The sequence below is a fragment of the Vicia villosa genome, linkage group LG5, assembly GCF_029867415.1.
Source record: "Vicia villosa cultivar HV-30 ecotype Madison, WI linkage group LG5, Vvil1.0, whole genome shotgun sequence".
Lineage (NCBI taxonomy): Eukaryota > Viridiplantae > Streptophyta > Magnoliopsida > Fabales > Fabaceae > Vicia > Vicia villosa.
In genome coordinates this window covers 137,416,509-137,436,315 of record NC_081184.1, presented here as the reverse complement: position 1 = coordinate 137,436,315, position 19,807 = coordinate 137,416,509, and the positions used below count along the sequence as shown (strand labels likewise).

At 30.6% G+C, this 19,807-nt stretch overlaps 3 protein-coding genes across 3 annotated transcripts; 1 reads left to right on the top strand and 2 right to left on the bottom strand.

Moving 5' to 3' along the window:
- Positions 1–2,508: 2,508 nt before the first annotated feature.
- On the bottom strand, positions 2,509–3,731 carry LOC131607489 (E3 ubiquitin-protein ligase RMA1H1-like). The gene is made up of 2 exons (XM_058879491.1): positions 3,655–3,731; positions 2,509–3,418 (listed from the first exon to the last, which is right to left on the bottom strand). Exon 2 carries the CDS (start codon positions 3,383–3,385, stop codon positions 2,696–2,698), a length of 690 nt encoding a protein of 229 aa, XP_058735474.1. The 5' UTR covers positions 3,386–3,418; positions 3,655–3,731; the 3' UTR covers positions 2,509–2,695.
- Positions 3,732–11,548: 7,817 nt separating this feature from the next.
- Positions 11,549–14,277, top strand: LOC131607486 (uncharacterized). The gene is made up of 8 exons (XM_058879489.1): positions 11,549–11,701; positions 11,791–11,880; positions 12,185–12,244; positions 12,361–12,400; positions 12,495–12,588; positions 12,828–12,887; positions 13,002–13,093; positions 13,971–14,277. Exons 1-8 carry the CDS (start codon positions 11,580–11,582, stop codon positions 14,055–14,057), a joined length of 645 nt encoding a protein of 214 aa, XP_058735472.1. The 5' UTR covers positions 11,549–11,579; the 3' UTR covers positions 14,058–14,277.
- Positions 14,278–14,624: 347 nt separating this feature from the next.
- LOC131607487 (protein LOL2) lies at positions 14,625–16,290 on the bottom strand. Its single transcript, XM_058879490.1, has 4 exons — positions 16,126–16,290; positions 15,527–15,634; positions 15,045–15,154; positions 14,625–14,853 (listed from the first exon to the last, which is right to left on the bottom strand). Exons 1-4 carry the CDS (start codon positions 16,211–16,213, stop codon positions 14,785–14,787), a joined length of 375 nt encoding a protein of 124 aa, XP_058735473.1. The 5' UTR covers positions 16,214–16,290; the 3' UTR covers positions 14,625–14,784.
- Positions 16,291–19,807: the final 3,517 nt, after the last annotated feature.

Here is a 19,807-nt window from a genome sequence, read left to right as displayed (position 1 = left end):
AGAGGTCTTTATCTTAAGCATTATATTATGAAGTTTAAAAAATAGAAAGTACAATATGCGAGCTGCACATGTATCGTGTGATGGTGGTTGTTAAGGGGACCCTGGACAGCACATTGCTTGCTGAGAGACGTGAATCTTATCCCATCCTTTACGGCATTATGATTACCATCCGGTGCATTTTTTATTCCTTAGATTGGATAAACCCATTATAACTATAATAATAATGCCAATATCTCATCAAATCGAACTCATAAGTTAACAAATTGTCTTGAACTACAACACATCTAGCTCAAATATGTATACTAATAATAACTAAGTGCCTGAAGAGCATATTAGAGCTATAGGATAGAATCTAGTAGTTAGTGTATTAGAGATAGAATATCCTGTTATTTCATTGGCTATATAAGGATAAAAGGATAAGAGTTAGTTGATTGGATAACTAACTGAAAATAATCTGTAATAGAATTATTGATTGAATGGTGAAATCTTCATCTTCTCCATGCTTTCTATTACCTTTCACACTAGTTTCAGTTCTCCATTAGCTTGACATATTCGATAGAGCATAAGTTCTTTAGCCTAATAACATACATGATACAACAATCCAATCAGTCTCGTTCTTATGCTTACGTGCAATGCTTCTTTACAAATTATTCATTTTGTTCAAGGATGTATGCGAGACTCACGAAAAAAGTCCAATAATAGGTGTTAAAGAGAAGATATACATAATAGTTGAACCCTAACCTTTGGAGAAAATATACAATCATATTTTTCATCAAATCTTTAACTCTTGGATCTAATCGCCGCATAATATGCCAAATCACACGTGAGTGGTTTTAACTGACTATATTATATAATGATCACTTCGTGCCATTTCATGTATTCAATTCATTTTCGCTCTCATACTACTTTTTACTGAGTAACGTACTTTGAGTTTGAATGCTAACTTTACAGGTCCATTATCTCTCAGGCAATACCGGAAACTTGTTCCACCTTACTAAGACTTCATTTCATCACTTTACTACATATTTATAAATCTTTAACAGAACATTGACGTCGTTTGTGGAAAACAACTCTTGATTCCAGCCATGTCTTTACGAAGACCACCGTTTATTCACGGATGACATATCACTGATCTTCTTCCCGCGAAACACCAATTTCTTTCTCAAACATATTAGATAACTAACTTTTGAAGTCATGGTGACATAGGGGGTTACCTAATCTGCCGCTCAACATCACACTGTTGTTATGACCGTTGAAAGCTAACAAAACTTCACCTTCTAATTTTCTTTTCAAACTTATCAGATAACTAACTTTAAAGTCATGTTGACATAGAGGGTTACCCGATCTATCGCTCAACACCACACTGTTGATATGGCTGTTGAAAGCTAACAAAGTTCTGCCTCTCTCTCTTGGGTAAAGAACAATTCAGTTGTAGTAACTTCTCTGTCCACTCTTACGTAAGAAGATCTTGTTCCTCCAAGAACTGACCGAGGAACGTTCCAAGCCTTTCCGTTCTTCCAACATATGCAACAATTTTGCCAAGTCAACCTTCGCAGCTACCTACTTTACAACTGTTAATTCCTGAGCACGAGATGCACGAGATGCTCTCGTACATTTAACAACTGCAAATCAACCTAGGAAAATCAACCTAGGCATGCAAGGAGCATGACCTCCTGAATAGTATATACACCTTGGTATAATAACAAAACTCCTAAGTTTTAACGGACAAGATACTCATAATTGAAAAGAACCTACAGTTTGCTCCTCAGAGAATCAACCTTACACATGAGACGACTTCGTGCAGCGACCACGAAGTAATATTGCAATCGGCTCCAGTAGGCGCAGCCTCACTGTGCAGAGCATTGCTAAAGTCGTCGAATCGCAACCGAAGTAGACACATCGGACTCTCCCACCCAACTCTGGAGAGAGAAGTGACAATCACACTCCACCTAAAGTTCGCCGTCCTCATAGCTCGTCGACGCACCACTCTTAGAGGAGGGAAAGGTACAAAGCAGATGCCCTGAGCAATGAGCGGGAGAAGCATCCACTCTCTACACAAATTCTGAATAGCAAAAGAGAAATTCTTGCATGGACACGGACATAAAACCTTCTTCTTAGTTATAACCAATAGAAATAAGACAACTCATTATGAAGGAGAGAGAAAATTTAAAATTTATTTAAATTTTAATTTCTTTTTTAATTGGATTCATGGGTGGTTGTGATTATGAAGGAGATAGAAGATTAAAATTTTATTTTTTAATTAATTAAAATTTTATGATTGGTTGTGTGTAAAACTATTTCTTAGAATTGTGTCTACCTAAGAAATTCTCATAGCAAAATCTCAAGATCCCTTGAGAAACCCCTAAAATTGAAAAGTTACAAAGATGCTAAAAAATTTATATAGGCACGTCGAACATGTAGACAATAGACAAGACTATTACCACCGCCCAGGAATCATTTATATGATTCCCATACGATGCATTCTTTATTCCTTAGACTGGATAAACCCATTATAATAATAGTAATGCCAACATCTCATAAATAAAACTCATAAATTAACAAATTGCTTTGAACTACAATACATTCAGCTCAAATATTTTATACTAATAATAGCCAAGTGCCTAAAGAGCATAAGTTCTTTATGCTTACACCTGTGGAGTGCTTCTTTACAAATAAACTCAACTCAATTGCTAGTTCAGAAGAAGATAAAACACAGTACAAAGCATAAAAAGAGAAAAAATGATATTCTGTTCAACGATTTGTTTGCTAGCATCTCTTGCCTTCTCCACCTAGAGCTACTACTTCCCATCACATGATCAGAACTTTCTGAGTTACCAAAGATAAAGTGTGGAAATACTGGTGTCATAAAGGTACCAAGATTCATCATTTCAGCTGCGTCATTTTCTTGGTTAATATTTTGAGTTTGATAAGGATTACGGTATGGAAGCAGCTGCTGCTGCTGCTGACCCCTTTGAGACAATGTTGCCATTGCAAACAGAGACTGAATTCCTGAAGCAGCTGGTCTTGGTGGTATAGAAACATCTTGAAGCTTAATTTTCCCGTCACGGTCACGGTCGCGATGAATTTCGGTCTGGCCTCTGCCGTAGAGAGGGACCATTTTTGTGTGAGATATTTCATGTTTGCAAACTGGACACTGTGGTGGCTCATCAGGTGCAAGAGAAGCACTTTGCACATAGAGCCATTTGTAGATACAGGACCAACAGAATAAGTGACCACAGAGTGTAACTACTGGTTCATGTGCAAAATCTAAACAGATGTTACAATCAAAACAACTCTCACAGTTCTTCTCTGTCTCTGTCAGACTCATAGAACTTCCTATGGAATTCCATTCTTTGGAAAAGAAATCTTCTTGCTCAAACGCCATTAATTAACTGATTAATTAGTGTTTCTGATAAACCTGAATATACAAGAGATTAGTCACAAAACCAGCTTAATACAGTAAATCAAAGAAAGTTTGGGGGCATTAAGTTCATAGATGCAATTAAACAAGAAAATAATAACTAGCTTACATGTCTGAACTAAGAGTGATGAACAATGTGAAAAATACAAAAATAGATATCAGATCTAACTAATTACTGCTCACATATTCACATAAAAAAACAAAGCATTCAGGTTTGAGTCTGAGAGACATACCAGAGAGAGAAAAGGAAGACGTGGGTGGGTTCACTCACCGTTCGAGAGACAACAGTGGAACATGCTTTAGTTATACACTTTTATTTATAGGAAAGTGTTGTCAATAATCACTTTTGGATACTCGTTTTTTCCGCTCTTCTTAGGGTGTCTTTGGTCGAAAAAAATTTTCAAATAACCATGTTTAAAAAAAAAATTACTCCAAAAACCAGGTTTTTGGGAAAATTACCTGTATGACCAGATTTGGGAGGTGGCCTACCCGTAAGAGCCACCTCCCGTGGCGCCAACACACAAAATCATATACACATACGCCACCTGAGGTGGCTTGAATGTGTAGTTTGAATGATGAAGGCACCTAGGGTGGCGCCTAAGTCATTCCTTTTTTTTTTTTGTTTTATTTTAAATAATTAAAGAATATTTATATTAAATAAGAAAATAAAATGTTAATGAAAAATATTAATTCATTAATTAATTAAAGGGTTATTATCATTTTTGCCTCCTGCCATATAGGCGACTTTTGGTTTACTTACTGTAATTTTTTTTTTTGTAAAATTAACCTTGCCAAATGAAGATTTTGTCGTTTTAGACCTTGGCAGCAAATGATACACTCCAAGTGCCTATGTGGCGCGTTGACTGGATAAATTTTTTGTTTTTTATTTTTTTATAATTCCAAAAATGTTGATTAAAAGAGAGGGGTGCTACCACTAGGCCAATCAACTTGTTTTATTTTATTTCCAAACTTAAATGTATCAATTACATAGTACCTCTTTTTCCAAACTTGAAAGAGCTAGTATAATAAATTAATTTATAATAAATTGAAATTAATAATAATAAATTTATTTAAATAATGTTCATGTTATATATTTGAATAATATTTTAAAAAATGTGAATTAATACAAATTTAAATAATATAAATGAACCTATAGTATATTTTAAGAATAAACATTAGAACCTAAAGTATATTATGAACCCATAGTATATAAATACGTAAACATTAAAAAAATGAACCTATAGTATATTTTTAGACCCTATATAAATTGGAAATAATAATAGTTTATATTGTACTAAATTATAAATTTTAGTAATATAATTAATGGACTAAATAATAATAGTTTATATTGTACTAAATTATAGTAATATAATTAATGGACTAAATAATAATAGTTTATATTGTACTAAATTATAAATTATAAATTTTAAAAATAATTTACAAATTATAAATTTTAGTAATATAATTATAAATTAATGGACTAAAATTCTAAAATTAAAAATAATAGTTTATAAATTAGAAATAATTTCCTTGTGAATTAAATAATTTTGAAACTAATAAACTAATAACAGTATAATATTAAATAATGGTTTATATAACAATATTAAATAATAATTTTGAAACTATTCAATAATAATTTTGAAACTATTAAATAATGGTTTATATAACAATAATGGTTTATATAACAATTTTACATAATAAATTGGAAACTATTAAATAATTTTGAATTAATAATAGTTTATATTGTACAATTTATAAATTAATAACAATATAATATTAAACTTTTATAAATGTTTGACTTTTTCTTTAAATAACATTTAAAGTATTTATTTTCAAGGGTTGTGATGCACTGACTGTGTAAAGAATTTTACACTGACAGTGCACTATCTTTAAGCTCTATTAACTAATGGTTTATATTAATTATTCAAAATATCTTCGAATATATCTTCGAATAAATTTATTATTATTAATTTAAATTTATTATAAATTAATTTATTATACTAGCCCTTTCAAGTTTGGAAAAAGAGGTACTATGTAATTGAAACATTTAAGTTTGGAAATAAAATAAAACAAGTTGATTGGCCTAGTGGTAGCACCCCTCTCTTTTAATCAACATTTTTGGAATTATAAAAAAATAAAAAACAAAAAATTTATCCAGTCAGCGCGCCACATAGGCACTTGGAGTGTGTCATTTGCTGCCAAGGTCTAAAACGACAGAATCTTCATTTGGCAAGGTTAATTTTACAAAAAAAAATGACAGGAAGTAAACCAAAAGTTGCCTATATGGCAGGAGGCAAAATGGTAATAACCTTTTAATTAATCAATGAATTAATATTTTTCATTCACATTTTATTTTCTTATTTAATATAAATATTCTTTAATTATGTTAAAATAAAACAAAAAAAAAAGAAAAAGGAATGACTTAGGCGCCACCCTAGGTGCCTTCATCATTCAAACTACACATTCAAGCCACCCCAGGTGGCGCATGTGTATATGATTTTGTGTGTTGGCGCCACGGGAGGTGGCTCCTACGGGTAGGCCACCTCCCAAACCTGGTCATACAAGTAATTTTCCCGAAAACCTGGTTTTTGGAGTAATTTTTTTTTTAAACATGGTTATTTAGATTTTTTTTTCTCTTTGGTCTATGAAAAAAAATGATTTTTAGTGAATTGATTATATAAAATTAATTTTTGTTAAAAGTGACTTAAAGGAAATGTAATTTATGTTTGGAGAAATCTATAATATAAGAAAATAACATGTTCTAAAAAAATACACTATTGTCCTTTTGTTATCTTAATGTAAATTAATAATTTAGGGACAAAAAATGTCTTTTCTTAATTTTTTTCAACTCACTTTCGGCCTTTTCACTTTCCAACTCACTTTTCACTTTTTATTTTTTCACTTTTCAACTCACTTTTTTCTTTTCACATTTAACTTTCCACTTTTTTACTTTTAACTTTCCGTTTTTATTATTTTATTATTATTATTTCTAATAAATTATTAATCAAAATATTTCAATAAATTATTTTTTAATAAAAAAATTATTATAATCATTTAAATAATTGTCAATTTACATTTAAAATAATATTTTTTCGTTATTAATAATTAAATATTAATAACAAAGAAATATAATTTAAAATAATTTTTATTTTAAGTTACATCATTTTTAAAGAAAATAATAATAATTTTAGTTTAAAAAATATTTCAATTAAAATGAATTAAAAAATATACTAAAAATGTGTGTTATTGGATAAAATACAAAAGTGTGTGTCAGTTATCATTAACTTTAATTTATATGATTCAAAATATTATTATATTAATATATGTTATTAATGATCTAAATATTATTATATATGAAAAATGTTATTTATGATTCAATAAAATTTTATTCAAAAAATGTATACGACTATACGGAAAAAAAATATTATTGATCTAAATATTTTTATATACGAAGATTTACAATTGATTCAGATATTTTGTAAACGATGCCTAAACATAAATAATATTTGTATATGGGAAAAATCTATTAATGATATAAATATTTTTATATATGAAAAATTGTATTTATGATCCCAAAAAATTCTATTAAAAAAAGGTGTACGGGAAAAGTACTATTATTGATCTAAATATTTTTTATATACGAAAATTTACAATTGATTAAGATATTTTTGTAAATGATACCTAAACAAAAATAATATTTGTACATGAGAAAAATTTATTAATGATCTAAATAATTTTATATATGAAAAATTGTATTTGTGATCCAAAAAATTTTGATTAAAAAATGGTATACGGGAAAAAATATATTATTAATTTAAATAATTTTATATATGAAAATTTGTTATTGATCTAAATATTTTTCTAAATGATACCTAAACATAAATAATATTTGTATACGGGAAAAAATCTATTATTGATCTAAATATTTTTATATTCAAAAAATGATATTTATGATCTAAAATTTTTTATTCAAATTTTAATTTTGATTTAAAATAAATATATTATTTAAACAAATGCGCGTACCAAACCAGAACCCGTGCGTATGCATGGGTTTGTTACTAGTTTTTGCAAAAGTGAGTTGAATAAGAAATTCTAGATAAAAATTACGTTTAAAAATCAGCTACAAATTCTAGCTTCATGTAGAATCAATTCTGTAAAGCATAATCAATTCTGCTTTAGATTAACCAAACACGTCAAAATCAATTCTAGACGTCTAGAATCAATTCTAGATGCCTCAAAACTGAAACCAAATATAGATAACATAGAAGCACCTTTCATTTTTCTGTTCAGATATTAATAATGATATTTTTCACATTTTTAAACTAAACAATCGTTTAACATTTTATTTTCTCTTTCTTTCACATGACATCTTACGTATCAACACAATGTTTATGCTATTCATTTATTTATTTATTTATTTTTCAACGTAGTAGTCTTTGAGAGTACTCTTCCATCTTTCTTTCTAAGGTAATATTTCCCTTATCTTTGGGTTTTTGACATTTTTATTTTATCTTTAATTATTATTTTTTGCTTTACGCGTATTTTGATAAGAGGTGTTTAATTCAATTTTTAATTTACCTTAAGTTTTTTTTTGACCTTATTCTTACTTAGGACCGTCTTTGAGAGCGTGTAAGACTAACTATCATCTGTTGGTTGTGCTCACGGGGTCACCCCTCTTGACGTGGCTACGAAGAAACGACAAAAGTTGTTCATAGCGACTCATTTACTGGTGGATACTAGCATGTAGGTGGCCAGAAATATTATCTTCATTGAGCACCATACGCTTTAGGGTTTTTCTATGGTCTGGGTCTTGCAATTGAAGGGCTTGCTCACTAGCATGAAGGTGGCCATAAATATTATTTTCAGTGAGCACCATATATTCTCAAGGTATTTCGTGTATGTGAAGGATAGAAAAACACTTAGAAAGGGGGGGTTTGAATAAGTGTAGTCTTAAAAACTTGAACGATAAAAACAATTTGCACAATTATTTTTATCCTGGTTCGTTGTTAACTAAACTACTCCAGTCCACCCCATGGAGTGATTTACCTCACCTGAGGATTTAATCCACTAATCGCAACAGATTACAATGGTTTTCCACTTAGCCCACGACTAAGTCTTCTAGAGTATCCTGATCACAACCTGATCACTCTAGGAACAAATGCTTAGACACAAGCTAAGACTTTCTAAGAGTATTCTGACCACCACGTGATCACTCTAATTACAACTGCTTAGACACAAGCTAAGACTTCCTAGAGTATCCTGATCAACACTTGATCACTCTAGTTACTTACAAATTAATGTAATCAAATCTAAGAGTATTACAAATGCTTCTGAAAAGCTATAATCACAACAGTGATATTTCTCTTAACGTTTAAGCTTAATCTCACTAATATATTACAACAGCAATGTAGTGAGCTTTGATGAAGATGAAGTTTCTGAGCTTTGATTGGAACAGCGTTTCAACAAGTTAATATTTACAGAAATCGTCAAGAATTAGTAACCTTGCTTCTCATCAGAACTTCATATTTATAGGCACTTGAGAAGATGACCGTTGGGAGCATTTAATGCTTTGCGTATTCCGTACAGCATTGCATGTAATGTTTCACGCTTTTGTCAACTACCTCGAGCCTTGTTCACGCTGTGTCTACTGACGTTGCCTTTAATAGCTTCCAACGTTCCTTTTGTCAGTCAGCGTAGCCTGCCACCTGTACTTTCTTCTGATCTGATGTTTGTGAATACAACGTTTGAATATCATCAGAGTCAAACAGCTTGGTGCAAAGCATCTTCTGACCTTGAAGTGCTTCTGAGCGTGATACCATCAGAACTTCAGTGCTTCTGATCTCATGTTCTTCTGATGCTTCCATAGACCCATGTTCTGATTCTGCTTCGACCATCTTCTGATGTCTTGCCAGACCATGTTCTGATGTTGCATGCTGAACCCTTTGAGACAAAGCTTCTGAGCGCTGAATTATGCATACTCTTTATATATTTCCTGAAAAGGAAATTGCATTGGATTAGAGTACCATATTATCTTAAGCAAAATTCATATTATTGTTATCATCAAAACTAAGATGATAACTTCTGAGCGCTGAATTATGCTTCTTGTCTTCTGACCTTGAAGTGCTTCTGAGCGTGATACCATGAGAACTTCAGTGGTTCTGCTTCTGATCTCAAGTTCTTCTGATGCTTCCATAGACCCATGTTCTGATTCTGCTTTGACCATCTTCTGATGTCTTGCCAGACCATGTTCTGATGTTGCATGCTGAACCTTCTGAGTCAAAGCTTCTGAGCGCTGATTTGTGCATACTCTTCATATATTTCCTGAAAGGGAAATTTCAGTGTATTAGAGTACCACATTATCTCACACAAAATTCATATCCTTGTTATCATCAAAACTAAGAATATTGATCAGAACAAATCTTGTTCTAACAGTATGTTCTGAGTTGTTTTTTCTCATGTTATGGATGAGGTATTTATAAACAGGGACGGATCCAGAAATTTTAATAAGTGGGGTCAAGGTCAATTTTTTATATAAAAATTAGAATCAAATAATATAATTATTCATAAAAAAACATATAAATACTTATGTGTAAAATAATGATAATGTATATCTAAAAAGTTAAATATTACAAAACAAAATACTAATGTATATAAAAAAAATTGAAGACAACTTAATATTCAAGAATTATAATTGCTCTCTACGTGTCTTCATATTTTAAAAGTGTTGTAAAAAAAATTTATTTTCAACACCATCAAATATATCACTTTCTATGTATTATGCAGATTTAGTTAAAAAAAACTATACAACTTTCTCATGCCTTTTTAATTTGCATTTACTTTTGAAAATAAAAACAATAAAGTAAAATTAAGTGTCAGATTTATGTTTCTTAGAGGATAAAATTTAAAGTAAATGAGTGGTGTGAACACATTAGAATATTTTATGTGGGGTCAATATATCAATAATTATTATTATTAACTTTAAAGAAAAAAAAATAAGGGGGGTCACTTGACCCCAATTTACTCTACTTAGATCCGTCCCTGTTTATAAAGACCGACAGTGTAAGGATTCCGTCTCTTATTAGCAGCATATTCCCCTTGCCTTTAATAGGACCCCTACAAATATATGACTATAGTATCCATGACACAATCATGGTTGAACAATCCACCAATCTTCTAATTAAATGGCCTTTTTCTTTGATTCGTTGATCGCCACATCCCGAATCCCCATTTCCTTCTTGGAAGAAGGGATGTTTTCATGCCTTGTGCCCATTTGTATGTCGTAGTTCTTGCTTCACGATTGCACATGGCTAATCTGATTCTCAAAATTATCATTTGAAGAGAGAAAAAAAAAAGGGAGTTTTTTTACTTTAGAGAATTCTAATACTTCTCATGTTTTTCAAAATTCTCTAGTTTTTCACCATTTTAATCATCTAGCTCCGATGCCACAGTAAGAATTGGCAAGGAATATATTCCCTTTCTATTACTTCAGGGTGTCATTGTACACACCAAAATTATAACTGCACAAGATCAACCCTGCCTTATTGTAGGATGTTGATTTAGACTACTTACAAATTTACAGTAAATACAAATATGCAAGGTCAGCTAACTACAAATTACAATTAATTCCAATAATTAATTAATAATAAAATTACTGTATATCCATGAATTCCTAAATTACTGTATATCCATGAATTCCTCTTTATTTTCCAAAAGCTAATCTAATTGTAAACTTTAGTTTTGATCATATTGAAAATGCATTATCACTTGGTTCCACATTTATAAGAATGTGATTATGAATTTCATTTTTTATTAATAATTAAACATCTCTACTATGTGTAAAAAATTTATATTGTCAATGCATCATAATCATATTACTTTTATAGAGGATTAAAATAAAAATTAATTATAATATATTTTATTTTAATTAATAATTGAAATAATCAAGTACTTCTTTATTGCACAACTAGTTTTCGTAATTGAATGAGTGGCTGAGCATTTATTTATCAAAGAAATAAAAAAAGAGAATATAAAAATTTATCAAATTTCTTAAACTTGGCGCCAAAAGTTGATGTATATACGGTATAAGATAAATATCACAACAAAATCGCAACGACTCTGAAAACAAAACGTCTCTTCACAGAATTTCGAACTACTCGCAATGTCAGCTACGAAAGCAGCGTCAAGGAAACGGGAATCCGAACTCGATCGCAACAAAACTGAAAAGAAGAACCGATCAGATAAACAGAATTTCGATCTCGATTTGGATTTTGATATCTCTGAGTTCGTCTTCACTGTTTTTGATTTTGATTTTTTGTTTCTGTTTTTGGTTTGAATCGTAATCGAGTTTCTGATCTATTGTTAATTTGCAGTGATCTCAAAGGAATTGTGTCGGCGCTGAACCTGATAAGAGATAAGGCACAGAAGGATGGACAAAAGAAGAACGAAGAGACTATTTCTAGGTAAAGAGTTTGCATTTAGATCTCACTGATACGTTTTTTTTTGTTTTTTTTCATTTTCTAGTGTGAGCTTTGAAGATTATATTTGGAATGGTTCCTATGTGTGAGATGCTTTCGCTGATCTAGATGTTTAACGATGCATGTTGTTTGTTTCTGTTTCCGTTTTAGAAATTTTTTATTATTATTTTTTGAATCTCCGAGCCTTGTTATGGAATTGCATTTCTAGATTGAAATTAGTATAAAATGAAATTCTGATCTAAGAATTTTTGAAAATTGGTTTGTAATTGGTGATTTTTGTTTCTGATAGTGTTGCCTCTGAGATTAAGTCTACTATTGAGGGATTGAGGACCAAATTTGAGAAGGAAAGGTACTATGATATTTGAAATCAGTATTAAATGAAGTGTTAGCATTTCAGCGCTTTTTTTTTTTTCTTCTGTTTCTGATTCACTGTGCTGAAAGAGTTTATTGTTGTTTTAATGTTAGGCAAACTTTTGCTAAGGCGCTTTCAAAGAGTTCCAAAGAGGTTTGTTAAATAAAAAATTAGTTTATGAATGATGCAGATAACTGAGTAATTAGTAGGAAAAGAAATTTTTGATTTTTGATTACAATGCATGCAGTTTGAAAGTTCCTTGAAGAATGAAACTACTAAGTTTCAAGCACTTCATGAGAATTTTTACAAAGAGAAAGCTACTTCTCTTCAGGCCTTTCAAGGTAGTTTCTGTAACATCATCATCTGAAGATTAATTTGCGTAATATGTTGTGAGAGTTGAGCATTTAAAAGACTGAAATTAATTGTAGTGTGATTTTGACAGCAGCTGAAATCTGTAGAAGTAATAGTTAATATGAAATTAGCTGTTAAATTTGAATATGTAATGGCAATTCATCTTTGTTTATTTGATATAATCACATTCTTTCCTGGTTAGATGCTAATTGCTTTTTCCTATCTACAGATATTATTTCCAAATTTGAAGAGGAAAAGGAAAAGCTATTCATGAGATATGAGCAACTAAGTAAGCTATACATTTTTATCCTTGTTTATTTATGAATAAATAGACAACAACAATTAGCATTCTATGATTTTAATTCTAGTATAACATTTTCTTACAACTCTATGATTATTTCAGGGAAGAAGGAAAAATCTATGATATCCGAACAAGAGAAATCCTGCAATGATAAAATTACCCAACTTGAAGGGTCACTGAAAAAGAAGAAAAAGGTATATTAGTAGTTGCTATTAAGAAGTATGGTCTAGATTTTTAGCAGCACTAGATTTTTAGCAGCATTCTGCCTGTCTCTCATTCATGTGCTTACTTAGACCATGTACAATGGTTTCAACACTCAACACCCACTTTTTCAACTCCCAACACTCCACATCATTTTCTCTTTCTTCCACCTAATAACTCAACACTCATTCAACTTTTACCTTCTCCAATGGTTTTTCACTCAACACCCTACCCCACCACTTTTTATTTTCATATTCTTATTTAAATTTTATTTTTACTTTTATGATTACATAAAATTACAATTATCGATTAAAATTAAAATAAAATACTAAATACTTAATAATTTATTTTTTAATTTTTTGTAATAAAAACAAAATTATTGGGATCCATTTCACTAAAAAAAGACACTTAACTTCAAAATAAACACTAATAGAAAGATAATAATAAGATAGTGAAAAATTTGGTTTTTTTTTTCTATGTCCAAATCAAATGAACAAAGTCTCTATTTATAGAGAAAAAAAATCATGAATTTTGGTAAAAAAAAAAATTAAAAAAAAATAATTTGCAATGAAATAATTGAGTTTAAATGATTAAATGGATAAAAATAATTTGCCAACTCCCCTTGTCCCCGCGTGGCCCCCACGCGCCTGTTTCAGCCATCCAGAAGCTGCCACATGCCCCCTGCGTCAGCCTCAATTGTGTTGAGTTTTCTCAACACCTCTCTCTTCCAACACACACTCAACACCTCTCTCAACACACCATTGGAGGAAATTTTGCATGTTGACTTCAACTCAACACAACCATTGCACATGGTCTTAGGTTACTCTGCTTTTCTCACTGCTTTTCTCACTGATGATTATTTTGTCACAGGATGATAAAACTTTCAGCATGCTAAGGAAGACTCTTGGTTCGTTCTTGGAGAGTACCTCGGACGATGATTTCCCACCCGATGATTGAAGATGCAATACACAGAGATCTTTTGATGCAGCTACAATTGCTTATTCTAGTATAATATTTCACTGGAAAAGAAGTTACTATAGATAAATCGGAGACTTGCGAGTCTCTTTTGCATAGTTCCACTTATATTTTAATCCTTTATTACAATCAGCTTTTGAAAATATACAATACAAATATGTGGTTATGTTAAGAAATTCATTTATCAGGTTTTCATGCTTTACTACTCCACATGCTGCTATTTATCCTTTTTTTCTTCTTCTTGTTCTGGCTGGTGGTTACTGACTTTAGCGAAATTCCTCCACATTCGTCCACAGGTTTAAGTCTAATCCACATAGCTCTCGTCCATATTAAAACACCATCATTTAACGGAGTTATCCAATTTAATCTCTTCTAGCAGTCCAAAATATCAATAAGCTACAGAACCACAACCTTCTCTTTCACCATAAAAGATATCTGCAAATGGCTTTGTTGCCACTCTGATATCACTAGGATTTTTTACACAAAGCCTAATTATGATTACAGTTGTCAACAGAAAGTGAGAATTACAGATTATTGAAATAACCAAAATAGAGCCTAAAAACTCATTAAATTAATTCTGAAACTTGACATTAATAAATTATTCCGCACATATAGCAAATTTAAGATCTATACATCTCGTTACACAAGCACCCTCGTTCCTAATTTCTAATACAAGAATGGCCGCGTTAATGGGACAACGGACAGGCCACTAACAGCTAGCTTTGGGAGGAATTGGTTTGCTTTGTTGTACAGACCATGGAGGCCGCTTGTTGTTTGCCTGCACAAAAATCAGGAGAATATGAACATCTAAATGGAAAAAACAGTTGTTCTATGGCGATATGTTGGTAAACCTTAGAACCATATGTACATAAATCAAGTTGCATTTGGTTATATGGTTTATATTGACTTCAAATTCTATTCTGTAAACCACATTGAAAGAAAACTAGTGAATGACATCAGTTAACATACCCCAATTTCTGTCACAAACCGGCATGATGAACACCTGACCTGTGAAGCACCATATGGATACATTAGCAATAGCGTACAACTCCCACACTTAACTTGCCCAACCTGATCAGCTGCGAGGAAGAAATGAGCTATTATATAAATAGCTTACCACACAAAAGGATAATGCCATGTCATGTTTCTTTACACAAAATTATTTGCACAAGCAAGCACGCAACTACCAATAGCAGGACTGTTCTTCCCATCATGAAATTGTTTATGAAAGTATTTAATCAACCAGGTGCATAAAAAGCTGAACTTAAAATACAAAGTTTCACAAAAATTACATGTTCAAGATAAAAAGAAGCAAAGAAAAAGTGAAGTGACCTTGTAATACAATGTTGACCGGTTATGAAAGTAGCATTCACTCAATCATATGCATAACAAAACTAAAATTAAAATGCAAAGTTTCGCAGAAAAAAGAAGCACAAAGAAAGAAAACTGACCTTCTAATACAATGTTGACCGTTTGACAGCATGAACATTTGACATGTTTGGCACCCGATGGATACGAAAGCAGACGTCTACAAGAACCACAAACCATTTGAGCAAAACCTGTTCACACAGCTTTCCTAGTCAGACTGAACAAGTTAATACCCAATTTCGTCTGTTGTCAATTGCAGATTGTTAAAATTCCTCTATGCAATAGTGCTATAGGGCTGCTATAACCGCCACCTAACAACATTTTGTACTAAATGGCGTATCTCAAAATAATAGTGTGGTTTCTCAAATTTCAGCTACACTATAGGAATATAACGCTGCTATAGCCGCGATTTAACAACATTTGTTAAACATAAAATTCACATAAACAAACATATACATAAAATTTACTTGTCCAATCATAAAAGAGGGCAAAGCAAGAAAAACAATGACAAGATATAAAACAATGATCGTGAAGTTCATGAATTGTGCAGTAGCTGATAGTAATAGCACATAATTTAGTAAAATACTAGAAATTATAGTAAAATCCAAAAGGGTAGCTTTGAATATTGAAAGAGAGGAAGATTATTATGAGTAGTAGAATCAGTGAATGAATAGTAACTGACCGGATGGAAGTGGCGGTGGGCGTTGGGGAGTAGGAATAGGTTGCCATCCGGGCGGTGGGCCGTCGTCGTTGTCTTGTTGGCTTTGCATCCTCGCTCGCTGGGTACTGCTGCTTAGTCAAACGGCACCACACTCCTCGCTAGTTACTTCACACTACAATTTTTTATTATGAAAAAAATTATGGTTACCGGTCTATTAGGGTCTGTTTGGTTCAAACGAGGGGAGGGATTTTAATGAAGGGAAGAGAATGGGAGGGGAGGGGAGGTATTTTTTGTAATTATATACTACTTCCGGTCCCATTTATAAGAAAATATTCTCTTTTTAGATACATTGAATAAATAATGTATCTAGACAGTATGTTGTCCAGATACATTATTTATTCAATGTATCTAAAAAAGAATTTTTTCTTATAAATGGGACCAGAGGGAGTATATATGTTTGGTCCAAATGAGGGGAGGGGAGAGATTTCGTTTAAAAATATGTTTGGTTCACGAGGGGAGGGGAAAGATTTTAATAATAATTTACAATTTTATCCTTGTAATTTTATATATGTGATATGATATTCAATTGTAAAATTTTCATAAATATTTTCTTGGAAATAATATTTGTATAACTGAGTGATTAAAAAGTGATAACTTATCGCATAATATTAAAAAAATTGAGTACAGTTGATTCGTCTTATAACTCTCGACACAAAATAAACTATGCGTTGATAACATTTGAATACATAAAATAAATTATAATAAAAAACAAAAAATTATAGTAGTTATAATTTTTATTAAATAAAAAAATAAAATAAAAAATTAAAGGTGAAAAATAATTATAATAAGTTGATGGAAGCAATAGAGAAAAAATCACAAAAAGAAAAGTAAGAACATAAAAGAAAATAATATTCTTAAAATAATAAAATAAAATTGAGGATATTTTAGTAAATATATTAATTTAATTAATATTAAAACTCAGATCCCCTCCCCTCCCTTCCGAATCCCCCGATTTGGGGAACGCAAAAAGTGTCATTTAGAGGGATTTTGCTCCCCCTCCCCTCCTAAAAATTGAACCAAACACATTTCATTTTGAATTTTCCCTCCCCTCCCCTCGCTCTACCTCGAACCAAACACACCCTTAGTGTAAATTATTTTTAAATTGAGAAAAGGGATGATGCACTGACCGTGTAAAATATTTTTACACTGTCAACCAATCATCACTCATGTATCCAATTAAACCATTTTTTTATTCAAAAAAAACTTAATAACATTCCACATTTATGATTTTCTATTGGATTTAAAATTATTTTCCACTGTCAGTACACTACCTATTAACTTATTTAAATTTTAATTTATTTTAAAATAAATAAAAAGAATTTAATAGTAGTGTATTAATGTAAAGAATTATTACACATTCATTGTCATTGGTTGACTATAATAATTTACACTATTAGTGCACCATTCTTTTTCTCAAATAAATAATAATAATAATATGGTATTGAATTAACTTATTTTCAAATCCAAATCAAAATTATCTAACAAGTCGGATTGACTTGATTCGGTCCATATAATATTTTAATACGATTTCATATATTTCTTTAAAGAATTAGTTTATATAATATTTTTTATTTTACAGATTTTATAAAATTAGTTTTAATAAATAATATATATTTTGTATACTAAATAATTATATAAATTAAAATGAAAATATAATATTTAATGACTAAAAATATATGATTAAAAAATAAATATAAACTCATTAAAATAATATAAAATTAAAAGATATACAATGATTGGGTGTATAATTGATTTTGAATAACGTGAAATAAATATTCAAAATAATAAAAATTTAGTATATATTTTCTTTTTATATAAACCAAATCAATTTAATTAGTTGGATTGAATCGTGTCGGTTTGATATTATTCTTTGCATACTTAAAGATCTGTACTTGATGTTTATAAAATGATTTTAAATGTAATAATTGGATATTGTATCTTTTTATGCTTCATCCTTGTATGTTTGGGAGTTTATGAGTTTCGTCCCTATAATGGTCCAATAATGAAGAAAGTTGAAGATTTTGCAAGAATTACATAATTGTTATGTATATAATGCCCAAATTGCATTTAAAGGTGTCTACTAGATGTATGTGAAGTGTTTGAAATTAATAATTTAATGTTGATATGTAATTGATTTTTGCCCCTGTAAGTTTGAGTTTATTTTTATTTTTGTCATCATACCTTAATGAATGACCTTAGTGTAGGTTGGAGATGGAGGTTATGGAGGTTGGAGATATATGTTGAAGGTTGAAGATGGAGGTTGGAGATAGATGTCAGAGGTTGAAGATGGGGGTTGGAGATAGAGATTAAAGGTTGAAGATAGAGGTTGGAGGTTGAAAATGAAGATGAAGAAAAAATGGATGACAAAAATGGAAAAATGGAGGTTGAAGGTTGGAGATGAGGAAAAAAAACAAACGTTTGAGTTGAAAAAAATGGAGGTTGGAGATGAAGGTTGGAGGTTGGAGATGAGAAAAAATGAAGGTTGAATATGAGAAAAAAATGGAGGTTATAGGTTGGAGATGGATTGAGGAAGAAGATGAATTTGCAAAATTAATTATTTGGATTTTATCCTCCTAAGCCACATCAGCAGCCTTTGCCATATCGACGTTTTTGTAACAGAAAGTTGACCTCATATACTAAAACCAAATGGAAATAAACATTTATGAACTTTATTAAAAAAAAAATTCAGGGACTAAAACCAAAAACAAAAATTTATAGAGATCAATTGACTATTTAAGCCATTTAAATTTGACCCTAACATTAGACAAAACCAATTATGTAGAGTTGAACTTGACATTAAATCTGATGCGATACGAGTTAAATAAAGAGAGGTTGATACAAGTAGGAGTGGTAAACAGGCATGCATGCTCCGTTTAGGTTCGTTTTGCAAAAACCCGCAAAAAAATAAGGTGGGATAAGACAAACATAGTCGATGGTGCGAGTCTAAAACATTGCTTCGCCTTGTATTAAAAGTAAAGGTGGGGAGGGACGGAGCAAATATATGGGTGTGATAATAAAACCTTAGCCTGTCCTGCACTAAAATGTTGGCAAAACGGCGATGCCAAATAGGTCGAATTTATTTTACATCTCTAGATACAAAGAAATGGCTAAATTGATTATAATACAATTCAATATAACTAAAATCATGTTTAATTGAACCAATATTAACAAAAGAATAATTGAAACATAAGTTAATCACAAATACTAAAGACATATTTATTTACACAACCTCGCTAAGTGTCCTAAATTTGCGATCAGAGTTGGACAAACTATTCGACAAATTTAACAATTAATTTCTCACTGCATCTATCATTAATTAAGCGAAAATAAGTTTTGCGATTAGAATTAATCACAAATTTAATAACTAATTTGATGTTAAAGGAGTTATTTTTACTTTAGTTGAATTTTTGTAGTTGTTTTGTTTTTTATGGACTTAGGCCCTCCTCGTATAAAAAAAATAAAATTAATAACTAATTTTGAAATATTTTTGTCATTAATTGAATAAAATAAGTTTTGAAAAGTTAAAAATTAATATCAACATTTTTAAAAAAAATTTAAATTAAAGATCCAAAATAAATCTCGAGATTAATATAGAAAAATAAAAGGATATTAAGTTTTATTTTTGATCCAGAATCATTTTGGT

Coding starts and splice junctions, on each gene's coding strand:
- LOC131607489 (XM_058879491.1), bottom strand. CDS start 3,385: ATGGCGTTTGAGCAAGAAGATTTCTTTTCCAAAGAATGGAATTCCATA.
- LOC131607487 (XM_058879490.1), bottom strand. CDS start 16,213: ATGCAAAGCCAACAAGACAACGACGACGGCCCACCGCCCGGATGGCAA. Junction 15,635..16,125: donor CCCACCGCCACTTCCATCCG/GTCAGTTACTAT, acceptor CTGTGTGAACAG/GTTTTGCTCAAATGGTTTGT. Junction 15,155..15,526: donor GGTCAACATTGTATTAGAAG/GTCAGTTTTCTT, acceptor TCTTCCTCGCAG/CTGATCAGGTTGGGCAAGTT.
- LOC131607486 (XM_058879489.1), top strand. CDS start 11,580: ATGTCAGCTACGAAAGCAGCGTCAAGGAAACGGGAATCCGAACTCGAT. Junction 11,702..11,790: donor TTGGATTTTGATATCTCTGA/GTTCGTCTTCAC, acceptor GTTAATTTGCAG/TGATCTCAAAGGAATTGTGT. Junction 12,589..12,827: donor TTCTCTTCAGGCCTTTCAAG/GTAGTTTCTGTA, acceptor TCCTATCTACAG/ATATTATTTCCAAATTTGAA.